Source organism: Cryptosporidium parvum, chromosome 8 (genome assembly GCF_000165345.1).
Source record: "Cryptosporidium parvum Iowa II chromosome 8, whole genome shotgun sequence".
Classification (NCBI taxonomy): Eukaryota; Apicomplexa; class Conoidasida; order Eucoccidiorida; family Cryptosporidiidae; genus Cryptosporidium; species Cryptosporidium parvum.
Window position 1 is genome coordinate 459,097 of NC_006987.1, and position 16,954 is coordinate 476,050.

The 16,954-nt window shown below is 33.3% G+C and overlaps 8 protein-coding genes across 8 annotated transcripts; 5 read left to right on the forward strand and 3 right to left on the reverse strand.

Moving 5' to 3' along the window:
- Positions 1–154: 154 nt before the first annotated feature.
- Positions 155–1,600, forward strand: cgd8_1680 (hypothetical protein; the record flags this gene model as incomplete). Its single annotated transcript, XM_627074.1, has 1 exon — positions 155–1,600. The coding sequence occupies one exon, from the start codon at positions 155–157 to the stop codon at positions 1,598–1,600; it is 1,446 nt and encodes a 481-aa protein (XP_627074.1).
- A 972-nt stretch (positions 1,601–2,572) lies between these two features.
- cgd8_1690 (hypothetical protein) lies at positions 2,573–2,902 on the forward strand (the record flags this gene model as incomplete). Its single annotated transcript, XM_627075.1, has 1 exon — positions 2,573–2,902. One exon carries the CDS (start codon positions 2,573–2,575, stop codon positions 2,900–2,902), a length of 330 nt encoding a protein of 109 aa, XP_627075.1.
- A 349-nt stretch (positions 2,903–3,251) lies between these two features.
- cgd8_1700 (NAD dependent dehydrogenase of possible bacterial origin) lies at positions 3,252–4,694 on the reverse strand (the record flags this gene model as incomplete). Its single annotated transcript, XM_627076.1, has 1 exon — positions 3,252–4,694. A coding segment is annotated over one exon (1,443 nt), but the record flags the coding sequence as incomplete, so codon positions are not given.
- Positions 4,695–5,029: 335 nt separating this feature from the next.
- On the forward strand, positions 5,030–5,404 carry cgd8_1710 (hypothetical protein; the record flags this gene model as incomplete). The annotated part of the gene is made up of 1 exon (XM_627077.1): positions 5,030–5,404. The coding sequence occupies one exon, from the start codon at positions 5,030–5,032 to the stop codon at positions 5,402–5,404; it is 375 nt and encodes a 124-aa protein (XP_627077.1).
- A 616-nt stretch (positions 5,405–6,020) lies between these two features.
- On the reverse strand, positions 6,021–8,624 carry cgd8_1720 (acetaldehyde reductase plus alcohol dehydrogenase (AdhE) of possible bacterial origin; the record flags this gene model as incomplete). Its single annotated transcript, XM_627078.1, has 1 exon — positions 6,021–8,624. A coding segment is annotated over one exon (2,604 nt), but the record flags the coding sequence as incomplete, so codon positions are not given.
- A 795-nt stretch (positions 8,625–9,419) lies between these two features.
- On the forward strand, positions 9,420–10,460 carry cgd8_1730 (Uba3p like ubiquitin activating enzyme E1; the record flags this gene model as incomplete). Its single annotated transcript, XM_627079.1, has 1 exon — positions 9,420–10,460. A coding segment is annotated over one exon (1,041 nt), but the record flags the coding sequence as incomplete, so codon positions are not given.
- Positions 10,461–10,622: 162 nt separating this feature from the next.
- cgd8_1740 (predicted secrete protein, paralog within GGC gene family of secreted cryptospordium proteins) lies at positions 10,623–15,143 on the reverse strand (the record flags this gene model as incomplete). Its single annotated transcript, XM_627080.1, has 1 exon — positions 10,623–15,143. One exon carries the CDS (start codon positions 15,141–15,143, stop codon positions 10,623–10,625), a length of 4,521 nt encoding a protein of 1,506 aa, XP_627080.1.
- A 693-nt stretch (positions 15,144–15,836) lies between these two features.
- Positions 15,837–16,853, forward strand: cgd8_1750 (signal peptide, possible ER retention motif; the record flags this gene model as incomplete). Its single annotated transcript, XM_627081.1, has 1 exon — positions 15,837–16,853. The coding sequence occupies one exon, from the start codon at positions 15,837–15,839 to the stop codon at positions 16,851–16,853; it is 1,017 nt and encodes a 338-aa protein (XP_627081.1).
- Between the last annotated feature and the right edge of the window lie 101 nt (positions 16,854–16,954).

A 16,954-nucleotide genomic window follows, 5' to 3' on the forward strand; every position in this document is an offset into this window, starting at 1 on the left:
AGCAAAGTATTTTTTTCAAGGTTAAAAATTAATATTCCATATTAATTTTTATTCTTTATATTTGAAGAGGGATCAGAATCACTTTTACTTTCGAGTGTACAATATTACCATTAACTTGTATTGAGGTGATTATTACCAATTATAGTATAATAAGATGCCACCCAAATCAAAAGGTCAGACTATCCAACTTAGGGACTTGCAAAGAATGGCATATGAGAATGGGGAAGTAATGGAAGGAATTTTGCCAACTCAAAGTCTTGGTCTTGAAAGGACTGATAGTTATAATAGTAATCGAGGCGGTAGTAGAATGTCGAGTAGATATGATAATGATGAGAAGATTGCTCAAATGCTTGAAACAGACTGGAGAAAAGGCAGAGATGGTGGTGATCTTCAAAGAACAAACTCTAAATCCGGAAGAGATAGATTTAATCGACCAGATATCGATGATGCAATTTATAATACCAATTGGAGAGATGATGCAGGTAGATCCACAGAAAAGCCAAAACCTGAGCTGGATTTTAGAAGGGGTACATCTAAAAATTATGATAACTCTTCTGAACCCAGCTCAATCAACTTCAATTGGCGAGATAGCTCCAATTCTGCGCAAAGTGGTACAGGATCATCTTCAGGTTTTGGATCAAGATTTGGACGTGAAAACTCTGCTAAAGTGCATGTTGACGATAGACCAGACTATCTGAAGAATAGATTTAAGAAGAGGACTGATATTGAAAATACTACCCAAAGTAATGGTAGTAACAATGTTACCAATAGCTCAAATATTGATAATATTTCCTTTTCTCAAAAACTTAATATTTCAGATCCCAAGCCATCATCTAATACGGCTAGTAACCATTCTTCATCTCTTAACGGTATTTTGAATTTGAATAATAGGCCACAGCAATCCAATAATACTCAAACAACTTCCAAGGTTGAGAAGAAACCAAAACAAGTTAAGAAGATTCAACCTGTTAAGGAAACGAAAAAAATCGACGATTCTGAAACAAATCTTGCATTATGGGAAGTTTCTGATCCAATAATTTTGAACACATTTGAAAAAGAGTTATTTGCATTCTTAACTGGAGAAACCCCAAAAGAAAATTCTTCTCCAGCTTCCCCAATTGAACCTAACACATACTCACCCCCAAGTTCTGATAAAATACATGGATTTATTTCAAACTTTGTAGAAAAATCCATTTCTCCTGAGGATTCACAATCTCTTTCAATTATTGCCAAGCTTTCCCATGTATTTACTTTATTCTCAACTGCAATGCGCTGTATTGATGACGTTATTTTACTCTCTAAAAGTCTCTCACCAATATTTAATCACTTTATTACCAAAAACAAAGCGGGAGAAGCTACTGCAAAGCTTTACATCCTTATTGAGATTCAAAGAATGGCTTCTGTGATCGGAAATCCGAAAGTTGATAATGTTACTAGTATTCTTGAGTCTCTATGGATTTCACTTTTAAAATCCAAAATCGTTTCTAGAGATACATTCAATCTTTGGCTAAGTAAGAATGATCTTTTAGGTGAAGATAGCAAGCTTGGAAGAAAAAACGCTCTCTTTGAGGTAAGTTTATTCCTTTTTGGAGTTGATTAATTAAAGTTGAAATATGAAAGATGGTCGATTAAGGACCAATTCTTGGGATTATGTGTGCTATTTATGGCCAAAACATCCTGTAATTTTGTTTAAGTTAATAATATATGTTGTAACTTGAGACTTTTACAATATGCTTTGGCCAAGATTCAATTTGAAAGATTTAGGTTATTTACAATCCATGGACTATAAATTGTCATATGATTTTGAACCAATTGTATCGCAAATTGGTCAATTTGTTCATTTTCATTTTGATATTTTGGTCTCATTTTAAGATATTGTTTATAATAAAGGCCTTTCATACATATCCATATTACATACACAATTTCCAAGCACTTAATAGAGATCCCAAAATTTTACACATATTTTCTCATAATATTAATCAACTTATATATAATCACAATTCAATTTTTATTATTACCTTAATGCTTTTTTTAGTTGACTGCATTCTTTGATTGGCTTAATCATGACGAAGTAGCTTTTTCAGAAGAGGAAAATGAAGATGATGAAGATTTTTAATTAACTATTAATATAACCACTCCATCTTTCACTCTGTATTAACACATTTATTCCACGTTTAGTAGCTTGATATTTATAATTATACTCTGCTTCTGATACTATTTATATGTAAAATTGACTTTTATTCAGTTTAATGCTCTTGTGCATTTTTATTGTAATTATTTAAAAAAATTTAATGTGGACGGCTGACGTAGCTAAAAAGAGAATTTCTTTTTATATATAATTTTATAAATTGTGTGTATTTTGAATATAAAATAAATTAATTCCAAAATTGGAAAACCAGAGTAAAATGCATGCAATTTTGAATTTTTAGATTATTGAAAAGTACTAGAAGATTATTAAAGCTGAGTTTGTGTGATCATTAAATTAACCATAATTAGAATCAAGACTTAGTGAACTTTCTTTGAATATTTGTGGTAAACTTGATTTAGAATTACTTTTTAAATTAATGTAAAAATGGCAGATCCAAGTGCTATGCTTAATTATAATGCTGAACTGATGAAATGCCTGGAAGAATTGAAGGAAAAAAGGGATGAAGTCAACAGGCAAATAAAGAGGGAAGAAGAGGATAAGGCAAAGATCCAGCGTGAATTAGGGATTCTGAATGAACGTTTGAAAAGAGTATCTGAAAGTCTTCAAAGAAAAACAATCGCAAGAGCTGAATATGATAAGACCATTCAAGAGATTGAAGGAGCATACACTAAAATCTTGGAATCTTCTCAAACTCTTCTCCATGTGTTAAAGAGAGAATCTGTTAATCTATCCAATCCAAAGAAGAGGGCTTGATTTGAGCATAGTATTAAAAATATATAAAAGAAGGCCAAAAACTGGTGTATCTTCTTTAAGTTTTGTCTTTAGAATCACTTGTAAGAAGGTGGAAAGCTGAATTTCTTGTACTATTATGTTTTTCCATCATGATACAAGTATTATACTTTTATGATGAGATTACAATTAGTTGAGTCTTTCTTTTTTCTTGATAAGTCACTTATATATAAACAAAATGCTTTTTTTTCGTAATGAAGTGCTTGTTAGATATTTGAAAATTCTAGTAAATAAACAATTGTGGCTTAAAATTAGCTCAAGTTAAGAATTGGAAAAAGTATAAAATAAAAAAGCTTACCAAAAACTCAAGCTCTTAACCCCATGTCTCCTTTAAAATAGTTGATAAATCCTCCTTTGTAACTGTTGCAGGATTTGTATGAATAGCTTCATCACTTAAAGCTCTAGAAATCATTCTATCCAAGTTCATTTGTAATGTATTGAAATTTAAATTATCAATTACACTCTTTTTACTAAGAATTGGTATTGTCCTCAATGCATTTTCTTCTGTAACATAGGCTCGAGTTTCTTTATCAGATATTGAAAATGATCCAGATACATGATTGATAAATTCTTGATTATCTATTTCTATACATTGCGAGAATACTGACAATTTAACACCTATTGGGTCAAACCATCCTTTAGACTTGAAATTAGATAGAGAAGAATGAATTGAACTGAGAGAATCTGGAAGTAAGAGAGTCTTTTTTATTTCATCAATTCTGTTTAAAAGTGCCTGTATTTTATTAGAATTTGAATCTTCTGGGTTACTTATTCCAAGTTCAACTGAAAGATTTGCAATCAAAGGCCCCACAGTCTGGCTTTTCTTTATATTAAAGTTGAGCACTTGAGTAATCACAATACTGTCAATAAGTCCATGAGGAAGTGTAAATACTTCTGAAATACTTCTGGATAAGATTGTTCCAAGACCTACATCAGTTGCTGAAATTGCAACTCCAGATATTGAAGCAGCCTTATGGATTTCTTGCAATAAACTAATATCCTTCTCAATGACAGCTTTAGTCAAACTATTAAATAAAATTCTTAAAGACTGAATAGCCATACATGATGAATAATGGTTTGAAGAATTACTAATGTAAGACTCTAATCCATGAAGAAGAGCTCTCATACCTGTAATAGAAGCCACAAACATTGGAATTGTTAATATGAAACTCGAGTCTATTACTGATATATCTGGTAAAAACGCCACACCTGAAACTATCATTTGTCTGCCATCATCATTCCTTAAAACCGCCGTAGATGTCACTTCTGACCCAGAACCACATGTTGTCGGAATGCATACCAACTTCTTTATTAAACTCCCTCTTCTATGTATCATTGCCTTTTTTGAACTCTTTTCCTTATCATTATTGTTAGTTCCCATTGCAAGTGAACGCAAAGTCGTATTCGGATCCTCGTATAAAACTCTTAGTACTTTTGCTATATCCATACAATGTCCTCCACCCATCCCTATTATACAGTCAGGCTTATATGATTTCATCTGCAAAAGAATTGTGCTTAATGCATTCGCATCTGACTCACATAGCTCAGAAAACTCTATTTGAATTCCATTCTTCTTCACCATCGACTCAACTCTCATCGCCTGACATTTTACTGCTGAAGAAAATACCAATATGGCTCGCCCCACATTTGAATCCAACAAATCTGAGATTATATCTCTAAAGGAATCCATATTATAGTATATTATTGGTGTAAGAATTAACATTTTTTTTATCTTAACAACTATATTAATCAATATTTACCCAAATTTTCTCAAAAAAAAAATACTCTTTAGCTCAAAAAAATACTTTAAATGACTATTTTTCACAACAAATTGTCCAACTGCCATTACTGTCAAAAGTGCATGCAAACATGCAATTTATTCTCTACATTACGTCATTCCACTTAGGCGCCAAACCTTAAGTAAAATCCTATACCGGGTAATATATTGAAAAAAAATTATATTAATGGATCAACCAAAAATTGTACAAAAATATTAAAAGTCGTCTCAGATGGTTCCTAAAGTTAACAAATTAGTTTGATGTTTATTAATACTTGGTTATTTATACTCTAATTGGGAGTAACATTTTAATAATGACCGAGATTGAGGTAGCTTTGAGTTTTACTTCGTTTTTAATGCTTGTACTTACAAGTAGTATTCCTAATTTGTACAGATACATTGCATTGCTGTTAATTGAATTATGTTCGTGTATTATTGTTTCCATTCTACTTATTATCAAGCCCAAGTCTAATCAACGTTCTCTCTTACCCACTATTGCATTAATTTCATATTCACTTATTAATGGTTTTATTGGAACTATTCTAACTATTTTTACTGCTTTTTTCTTGGGAGCTCACCTTGTTGACTTTGGAACCATTGTATTGTCTCTTTATTTTGGATTGGTTACTTTTAGAACATGTATATTTACTGGTTTTAAAAGTCTATTAGTTATGATTATTAAAAGGTAAGTGTATAAGTATAATGAGGAGAAATAAACAAGAAAAGTATATATTGGTCTCAAATGATTAAAACACTTAAGGGGTTTAAATGAGCTTAATATTTTATTATTAAGTGATTTAAAAAAAAGAAATTGAATCTTTTCAATTTTATGATGAGCAAATATATCTACAAGAGAAAAATCCAAGCAAGTCAATTTTTCTCCTTTTTCTTTTATTCAATAATTTTAACTATTTAAATTATTTAGTCCTACTTTAAAGCCAAAAGATAGTAATATTGCTCCTATATTCTATTCTGCCTTATTAGCTTACTTTTCTTGTTTTTCATGTATTCTTCAGTCAAACAACAACCTATTAAAATGGCCAAATTTTATACTCTTAGGAGCTGTTTTTGGAAGATTTCTAGGTACATTATACAAGCTTTTTACTGGGAAGCCAAATGGTAAAAGCAAATCAAAAGAATAGATCTTGTATGAATTAATTTAGAAGTATTTAGTATTAAGAAAATTATCAAGTATTTTAATATTTTGTTTATTATTTAGCAACTATTAGTCTTATATTATCTGTACTATTGAAATTTTCCAATTTTGACAATATTAAGTATTTTTAATGTACTTAATCTCAGTAATTAATGTTCTGGATATCTGACAAATCCAGAATAAGCGTCAATATAGAGTTGTTTAATCTCATTTAAAAGAGGGAATCTTGGATTAGCTCCCACACATTGATCATCAAGAGCATGGATACTCATAGACTCAACTTTTGACATATAATGTTCTTCCTCTATTCCATGATCTTTAACACACATTGGAACTTGTAATGTTTTCTTGAGATTTTGTATTGCTTCAACTAGAATTCTAATATTAATACTCTCTTGATCCAAATTACTATCAAAGCTCTGATTGGACTTGAAATGCAAGATATCAACAAGCTTTGCATATCTACTCTTTGCTACAGGATACTTGTACTGAGATAGAATGGACTGTTTTGTTGGTCTATTAGATGCATTGTAAGAAATAATATGTGGTAAAAGTATTGCATTTGCAATTCCATGTGGAATATGCATTTGAGCTCCCAGTTGGTGAGCTAGAGCATGGCAAATTCCAAGAAAAGCATTTGAGAATGCCATACCAGCAATAGATGAAGCATTGTGTACATATTCTCTTGCCTTGGCATCTGCATTGATAACAGAGTTTGGCAAATGATCGAATATAAGTCTCATAGCTTGAATGCAAAGTCCATCAGTGTATTCAGAAGCATAGGTTGCAACAAAAGCTTCAAGGGCATGTGTTAGAGCATCTAAGCCAGTTGCAGCTGCAAGGAACCTTGGCATAGAAAGAACAAAGTTGGCATCAACAATGGCCATATCAGGAGTAAGCTTGTAAGAAGCAATAGGATATTTGATTCCAGTGCTGTTATCAGTAATTACAGCAAATGGAGTCATTTCTGCTCCAGTACCAGAAGTAGTAGGAATACAAATAAATCTTTGAATTTTTCCACCGCTGGGAGGTAGTTTGACAATTCTCTTTCTAATATCCATAAATCTAGTAACAACTTCATTCCATTTGACAGTTGGATGTTCATACATAAGCCTTACAAGCTTGGAAGCGTCCATAGGAGAGCCTCCTCCAAAACCAATAAGACAATCTGGTTTGCTTACATTTAATCTTTTAACAATTTCCTTGACAGTTTCAACATCAGGTTCAGGAGGGACTTCTGCAAACATCTCAGAGGCTACTCCTACAGACTTGAGACCTTCAATAAGATTATCAACAAACCCAAGACTAACCATGACTCTATCAGTAATAATGTAGGCTTTCTTTAAATTGATTTCTTTGAGATCTTGTAAAGCTTCTTCAAGGCATCCTCTATTGAAATAAATAGAAGGTGGAACCTTAAACCAGGAGATGTGGTCCCTTCTTTGTACAACTTGCTTGTAATTAAGCAAATGTTTTACACCAATTCCCTCAGCTGTTGAAGTATGGCCCCAGGAACCACATCCCAAAGTCAAAGAAGGAGTTTGACGGAAGTTAAACATTTCACCCATTGCTCCTTGAGCAGCTGGCATGCAAACTAGAACTCTTCCAGTGGGAATGCTTCTCTGGAACTCAGTAATTCTGCGTTTTCCTTCATCAGAATTTGGGTCAGTATATATACAAGATGTGTGTCCCAAACCACCAAATTCAACTAAGGCTTTTGCCTTGGAAACACCATCATTAAAGTCGCTAGCTCTGATGATTGACAATACAGGACACAACTTTTCGTGAGACAGTTTCTCCCCTCTTCCAATTTCGTTGATTTCAGCAAGAATCATAACAGCATCTTTTGGGATATCAATGGATGCCATCTTTGCGATTTCAACTGCACTAATTCCAACAGATTTAGGATTCATATTTCCATTTTCGTCAATTAATAAATTCCCAAGTCTCTGGAGCTCATCTTTTGAAGAAATGATATGTACTCCTCTATTTTTGAATCCAGAAATCAACTTATCATATACTGAATCTAGAACCACCAAACATTGTTCGGATGCGCAAATTAAACTGTTATCAAATGTTTTGGATAAAATTACTGAGTTCACAACCATTTCCAAATCTGAGAGTTCATCAACTAATACTGGTGAATTTCCTGCTCCTCCTCCCAAGGCTGGTTTTCCACATGAATAAGCTGCCTTCACCAAAGCCACTGAACCTGTTGCTAGAATGGCACTGACAGAGCTATGGTTCATTAAGGAATTACATAAGGAAATACTTGCAACATCGATCCAACCAATACAATCCTCTGGAGCTCCTGCTTCTATTGCTGCATCCCTGATAATTTTGGCTGCTCTTATGGAGCTTCTAGCAGTTCTTGGATGAGGAGAAAATACTATGCAGTTTCTTGTCTTAAGGGAGATGAGGGATTTGAAGATCGTTGTAGATGTTGGATTTGTACATGGAGAGATTCCTGCCAAAATTCCCAATGGTTCAGCAACAATATCAATTCCTCCAAATTCATCATGTTCAATTACTCCTACAGTCTTTGTATTTCTGTACTTATTATAAATATTCTCTGATGCAAAGTGATTCTTTATTATCTTATCCTCTAACAATCCCATTCCACCATCTTCTATTGCTAATACTGCCAACTCATATCTTGCACAGTTTGCTGCCAAGGAAGCTCTTTGAAAAATATAATCAACTTGCTCTTGAGAAAGTTTTAAAAAAGCTTTCTGAGCTACTTCCACCTTTAATTAGAAGAAAAATATATAAATAATAATCAAATCCAAGTTAATTCATATTTTTGGAGCTAGGAACAATCTGTTCCTCAATTTTCTCTTACCTTTTTTAATAATTCATCCAAGGACTCAACAGAATCGACCAGCTTTCCAATGCTCTGTGATACCTCAGGAATGTAAGCACTCATATTTGAAAATCTGGAAAAATAATAAACAGTGTATTTATTTTCTTAATAATTATTTTCCTATAAATTATTCTCTAGCTCTGCTGATTAGTTTATTTACTCATTTTTTTTAATATCGCATGTAAACTCTACAAAAGTAGGCCGGTAAATACAAAAATTGCATGTAAACAATAAAAATGCATGCAATCCTCGAATTTCTGTCAAATTTTAAATTATTGAACTTATTTTCGATTCTTATGAATACTATTATTTTTAATGCTTTACTATTCGCCTTTTTCATTTATATACTAATTGATTCAAATACACAACAACTTATTCCATTTCTTTAATTCTTCTGACATTGCTAGCTAAAAAAAATTTTGTAAATAACTAAATTTCAAAATAAATAAAATAGCATAATCCTGTAATTACCTAGAATTAGTTTCATTAGAACAATACGTTGATGGAATCCTCTATTCAAATCCTTCTATTTACTTTCACATATTTTTTTTTTTACCTATTCGTCATTCACAAAAATCCTATACCGGCATTAAATTTAGGCGCCAAAACTAATTATTTTCTCTTTTTCTATTCCATTTCAACATATAATAAGATTAACAAGTTAAAGCCAATTTTATTTCTATAGAAATTTGGGGAGTTTTTTTTTGTAAAGTTTCTCCTTAAATTAATTGCTCCCCCTCAACTTTCTACTTTCAGTTTTATTTATACCCCACAACATGGAAAGGCAATTATGAATAGTGAATGCAAGACTTTAGAAAAAGATATAGGTCTTGCTTATTGTAAAGTACTCTTGGTGGGTGTTGGAGGAATTGGAACAGAAATCCTTAGATGTCTGATATTCTCCGGATTTAGACGAATTGATATCGTTGACTATGACTACGTTGAAGTCTCCAATATTTCCAGACAACTATTTTTCAACCTTGGAGATGAAGGAAAGTCCAAGGTGCATGTTTTGGCGGCAAACGCAACAAACCACTTCAAGTCAGCAAAAGGATTAGAAATCAAGCCTTTTCATTCTGACATTTCCGACTTTTTCTCAAAGTTCAATGTGACCCCATCCGACTACAAAATCATTCTTTCTGGTTTGGATAATATTCATGCAAGAAGGACATTGAATGCTATAGTAATGACGCAATCTAGTCCTCAAGCTTATCCAATACTATTAGATAGTGGTACTGAAGGATTTAATGGCCATTCTAGAATCATTATTCCGGGAGAAACATCCTGCTATGAATGTACAATGGGACTCAACGTCCAAGATACTAACTTTCCACTCTGTGAAATCAAAGAATTCCCTAGAACACCTATTCATTGTATAGCATATGCAAATTTTATATATGAGGAAGATGAACAAGACAATGAGGACTTTAAAAATCACAAAATTCTTAAGATTTATCAACTAGCACAAGAACATGCAAAATCTTTTGGAATTCAGGGAGTCACTTTAGAATTAACAAAACAAATTATTGGAAATATCTTCCCAACACTTCTTTCTACAAATACAATTATTGCATCCTCTGTGGTTTCCCAGGCCATTAAGTATCTAAGAGGCTCTGGACAAGCCAAGAACCTTAAAAACTATTTTATGTATTATGGTCAAACAGGTATATATTCATCCTGCTTTGAAATTCACAAAGACGAAAACTGTATTTTTTGTAAGATATAAAATTATAGTTGGACTATCCGATCCATTCATATTTACTCATTTATTATTCACTATTAACTTATTTATTTCTACCGGAAGTCCTTTTCTCTAAGACTCCCAATCTAGAATTAATCTCATCTTTCAAATAAAAATTAGATTACATTCTATCCGATTTATTGTCTATTAATTGTTCTTTTTTGTTGTATTCACAGGCTCCCAAGATAAAAAGCTTTCAACATTAGCATCTCCACCTTTAGCTACAGAAGAGTTGAACCACGCTTCTCCAGCATTAAGTCCCCAAGTTGAACTTATATTTCCAATATACTGAGACCTCCCCATTTCTGTGTATAGTCCAGCAATACCTTTTGATCCTTCAAGCGCTTTTTGAGCTTTAGGAGGTATATATGGGGTTCTAACCTTCTCATCCAAGTAAATGAATCCAGAATACGATGAATTGATCAATTCGATCGCTAGATCTTTTGAAATACCAAGATTTGTAAGATTCCCTGAAATCCCATCCCATCTATTATTCATTGGTGGTATTGGAGCTCTTCCATCATTTCCACTTGAATCTCCAAAATTTCCATTATCTATTTCTGTAGAGTTTATTGTTCCTATTAATGCATAAGGAGCTAATCCTTGGCATGAACATTCAATCACAAATTGCTTGCTTTCCTGTTTACTTGGAGAAATATTACTTGTACAAAGATCTTCTCTCCAAACTGAGTCACTTAACATTGAACAACCTATATTTGTCATATTTACTGGAATCTCAAAAGAAAGAGGAAGTGAAAATGTTACTGTAGGAGTTCCATATGCATAATAATCAATTGAACAAAGATAAAGAGCTCCTCCTCCTATTGGAATAGGTCTTGAGACTTTTCTAACAGCATTCTCTATTAACATATTCGAAATATATTTCCTTGGGTAAGTATAACTAGAAATTGTTGCTGATGTATTTGGACAACTTCTTGAAGCAAATTCTAGCATTTCTGAATCGTATTCTTCCGGATATGCTTGGAAGTAAATAGATTCAACAGGGGAAAGTTTCTTTATCTCATTAAATCTAAAGCCTGAAATTGCCATTCCGTTCAAACTTGTTGATCTTCTCGTAAATACTTCATCTAAAGTAATTACAGAAAGCGAAATACCACTTTCTTTTCCTTTCCAATCCAAAGAATCTTTATTATAAGTCCAAAATGAAAATCTATTACCCACAGATTCAAGCATATGCGAGATGGTTGACTCTAGATTACTATCTCCAAGTATTCTACTCCATCCATTGCTTGCAACTAATAGATCCAAAGTCTCTAGAACAAGATTTGAGACACTAGGACTACTGGTACATTCTGCATTCAAAGTAATATTCATCAATATTTCAAAAGGTCTTGTGACATCCAAATTAAGTTTAGGATTTTCGTAGGCAACTTTGTAAATCTTCTTAAGAATATACAGAGACATAAGCTTGAAAGAAGCAAAGTCATAGCCTTGAGGAATATTCTGGAGTTCAAATGCTGTGGAATAGATCGACTCAAAATAGTTTTTCCATATTAACAAGTTATCTTTGTTTTCCTCAAAAAGAGCACTCACCAATTGAATTGTTTCTATTGGTGTTGTATAAGCCAATGGATGTGTAACCACAGCTATTGCATCTTCAATCTCTGATTGAGAATCTTTAGTCTTCATCAAAACTTTGGAAAATGGACAAGGGAAAGAATTCAACAGACTCAAGTCATTGGAACACCAATGAGAGTAGAAAGAGTCTTTGAATGGAGGTTGGCAAGGAATATAACAACCAGAAAATGTTACTGTTTGGGCTCTAATGTATACAAACCATTCTTTGCTGGTAGCTGGGAGCCTTAAAGAGGGTGGAAGCTGAGTCAAAGAATCTCCAAGGAAAATGACTGTGGAATTCTGTCCAATAATTTGCGATGATGATGCGATAATTCCAAAACTTGCAAAACCTTCATCTTGCTCTGTGTTTGAAAATGCAAGATTGCTAAGAGTGAGGAAAATTGAGTCCCCAATAGAAGCTCCTTTTTCCTCTGGTTGATATAGAGAAAGCTTTCCAACAGTTGGAGGAAAGTCAACAGCTCCAAATTCTATAGATACAAATTCATTTGTATTGGGTTGTGGATTACTTTGTATTAAGGTTTCATACGAAATAAAGGTTGTTCTAGGAGAACTGGATTCTGAAATGATTAATTCATGAATACAATTTGAGAATTTTGAGTTTTGTAGAACTGGATACTTAGTAGTTATGATCATAGATCCTCCTAGATTTGAAAAATCAGCAATTGAAATCTTGGAAACACTTGGAGTCCCTGAAACTCTTCTTATTGATTCACAATAAAGATATGCTGAGACATAGAATTCTTTGTTAATACTAATTCCAGAAGTTTTCCCTAGAACTACTTTGTGTCTGATCTGTAGAACTTTGTTAAAAGGGATTAAAAATGAATACTTTGTATTATGAAGATGATCCCAAGCCTTTACTGTTGGGTAAATAATGAAGATCTGTTGAACAGTTGTGGGAATCATTGGTATCATTGGAATTTTGGAACAATATTCTGGTGATAGAAAGCCTGAAATTGGAGGAGAAAAGAGCTTAACTGAAATACCCTTTGAAGGACTTGTATAAGAAATAGTATCAGTGAAAATTGTTACTGTTATAGCAAGATAGTCAGTAGTCTTAAAAGATGAAGCTTTCAGAGTGGTTACATGTTCTTCTGGAGCAGTATTCACCATTCCAATAAACTGATTCTGGCTATCTGGAGTGTTTAAGCATGTAACAAATTCATTGTTTAGCTTACATGATGTAATCTCGTCTCTAGGTACTTCAATCATATCTTGCCAAGTATTTGTGGATGTAGTCTTTTTGGTTTTACACTGCCAAGCTGTTTTGAGTGAGTACATATCTCTTTTCATAGGTACGAATCTAGCGGCTCTACAAGTCATTCCTGATCCAGGAGTTGCATAGTTTCCAAAGTTTCTGTTAATATACCTTTCGCTAAACTGATAGAATTCACTTCCAAGAGTAATTGAAGTATCATGATTCACAAAAGATGGTAAATTATAGAAGATAAAAGGTTGGTTTGAAGCAGTTGCAATCAAAAGAGAGTGAAGAAGACCGTTTCCAGGGTATATCTTCTTAAATTTTCGTGTCTCATCATTTATATCTGATCTAAAGGTTCCTTTGTGAGTATAGCTGACATATTGGATTAGGGATGACAATACAAAAAAGTAACTTATAGGAGATGGAGCTGAAAGATATTTGATCGGAGGGAGGTAGAACGGGGATTTAAATTGGGTATTTGAATTTCTGAGATGGGTTCCACATAACCCCACACCTGCATGCACACCGGTATAGGAAGATTTGGGAGAATATGGGAAGGTACCATTATAATAGCATCCTCCAAGAAAATTATTTGAAAATGTGAGATATGTTGAAATAGTGTTTTGGAGTTGTCCAGGGTAGTTTTTTCCATTTAAGAATGGTCTTTTAGAGAAGTACATGCTAGAGAGTACAGTGTTTCTGGATATAGTAGAGTCATTTTTTGAGTATTTTGAAATAAACCTTTTTGGGGGTAAATCTTTAAGGTAATTGATATTGAATGGATTGGAAGAATTATTAGCATAATTCCAAAAAGGGTCCATAGGGTAATAGAATAAATAGTTATTTACACAGTTTGTACTACTGTTGGATGGAAGATTAGATGGCATAACCACTCTAATAGGTGAGACACCTAAGGGAATGTTTGTCCAACCAAAAGGTACTGCAGAATTATATTCGTTGGTAGTAACATTATTTTGGATTGCAATGAAAGCTCCTTGAGCAGAGTTTATAATAGGGGGTTGGAAACCTGCAAACCTTTCTTTAGGCTTCCAAATCCCAGATGTTAGGTCAGAATCATATCTTCCATATGAAAAGGTCATGTTAAAGAGATCAACATATGAGTGATCTGGAGGATCAGATTCTTGGATTGAGCTTCCAGGAAGGACCTCTGGAGGAAGGTCTATTTTATATTTAAATGGTAGAACAACCATATCTGAGAAAGAATTAGCCAAATTTAGGACACTTGCAACATTAACCCAATTTTCACTATAATAATGTTGCTGGAGCCAGGTAAGGACTGGATCAGGAGAAGGAGTAGTTGAGACACCTTCTTCCACAATACTCGCAAGTGCATCTCCAATTATAGTTCCTGGTATGAGGAAAGTGAAGTTAGTAGCTGAGGTAGATTGGATCATGGTTGGCTCAAAATTATTCAAGTAATCTACAACCATGTTGCAGGCAACATAGTAGCTTGAGGTTTGGTTAACAGAGATGGATCCAAAAGCTGTAGAGATCCAGATTGGGTCAGTTAAGCCTGCATGATTACATGAGAATGAGATTGGATTACTTTCAAAAACATAGTTAATATTCTTGAGGCTGATTACAATTGGGTACATATAAGAGCAAGGAGTTAAAATAGCTGGGAATCCGATAGTAGACCATAAAGAAAGGTCGTATCTAGGCTGGTTTGCTAAATCATCAATTTTGATATCCATTCCCCATGCACCTTGGGCTATTGTACTATTTGGAAACATGGGATTGACAGTGTAGCTTTCTGGCATAAGCTGGGAGAGGACTAGGCTATTTTTTAGCCAGGAAATTTGAATAAGAAAAATAAGGAGTAGGCATGGGATTCTCCTTAATAGCATTGTGACTCTGTTATAATAAGTAATTTTTTAGGTTTAAATTTTCAGAGATTTCAATGCTTTCCACTGTTTCATCAGGTTTAATTCTTTTTTTGAATTTTGCAGAGTGGGTTTTTTCATTTTTGATTTACCACACTTTTTTCCTTTTTCAAAAAAAAAAAAAAAAAACAACTAATTTGTTATAAACACTAATTTACAATACTTTTCTAGGAGAATTCATAGTATTAATTTTCTTTAAAATAGCTTAGATTTTTAGTATTATCTATTCTAAGACTTTTAATAGTAAAGAATGTTAGCTTCAATTGAGCTCAATATTTAGAAATGAACATAATAACCTCCTCGACCCTTTTAAAATAAAGTTTACCACTCATTATCAAACATCTTATAGGTGGATTTTCAAATTTAAGATGAAAATATTCTCAATATAAATTTCAGATTAATTCTAATAATTTTTACTTCAATATATTAGGTCATATATGTGGAATGCATGTTTTTGGCGCCAATTCGAAGTTTAATACCGGTAAATATTAAGTAGAAAAAAATGAACCGGGAAAATATTGTGCCTTTAAAAAGTGGGGATTGCAAAAATGCAGTATCGTCTGTGAGGATATTTTATCCAAAAGATATTGTGAATTAGGAAATAGGTATTTAAGGTTAGATTGGTTAGTTTTATTAATTTTTGAGAAGGAAACAAGGATGAATTTCCCTTACTTTTTCTGGATTATATTTTCAATATTGATTTGCAAAGTTAGATTAGAGGTTGTCATAGAGAATGAAGACCCAAAAGCGGATATGAGTGCACTGGAACATTTAGATTCAAGCTTCATGCAAGACAGAGGGAGTGTGGGGATTGAGAATTTGAGTTCTAATATTGATTTATCTGCAGGTTTTGCAGATAATGAAGCACAGGATAATTCGAATTTAAGCATGGATAAACCAATTGAGGGGATTGATAATGAGAAGTTTTCTATCGAAGGTTTGGATACAAATGATGGTTTTGAAGAAGTAAAAGATTCAAGTTTCCAAAATCAGCTTGATATTGAGGAAAATAAAAATAGTGATCATTCAGTAGGAAATGGTATATATTCAGAAGATAGTATTTTGAATGGAAGCTTTGAGAGTAAGTCAGTTGATTTGAACGATGTAGATAAAGTTTCAGCAGAAAACAATTTAAATGATAAATTTGAAAATTTGAGCTTTTCAGATAAAAGTGTTGGAGGTTTTGATGAGCAGGGCAAAAATAATGATTTTCCTGAAATAGAAGAGAACCAGAAAGATTTTTCCAGCGTTGGAAAAGATTTTTCATTAGCAAATAAAGAATCAGGTGAAGAAAATTTACCCGGGGAATACACCTCAACAACAGTAGTGGAAAGAATGGACTCAGATCAACAAGATTCTCGGTCTAGCATGTTTCGAGAAAGCACTCTTCCAACTCCGCCTCCACAAACAACTGAATCCACAGAAGTGACTGGTGGTGGTGGTGGTGGGGGAAATGGCAATGGAGGAGGATTCCCAAACACTTCAACATCTGTACCAACAGAAACAACAACAGGTTCCGGAGGTAGTGGAGGGGGTAGTGGAGGAGGTAGTGGAGGAGGTAATGGAGGAGGTAGTGGAGGAGGTAATGGAGGAGGTAGTGGAGGCAGTGGAGGCGATGGCGATCAAAACCAAGTGGGTAGGTTAAATTTTTATGATATTCTATACGAACTCTGACTTTTATTTTTTTAGGACAAAGATCAGACAATGGAGCAGTAATCGGAGGTTCTATTGCTGGAGCTTTATTAGGAGTAGGAGCTCTTTCAGGAGGATTATCT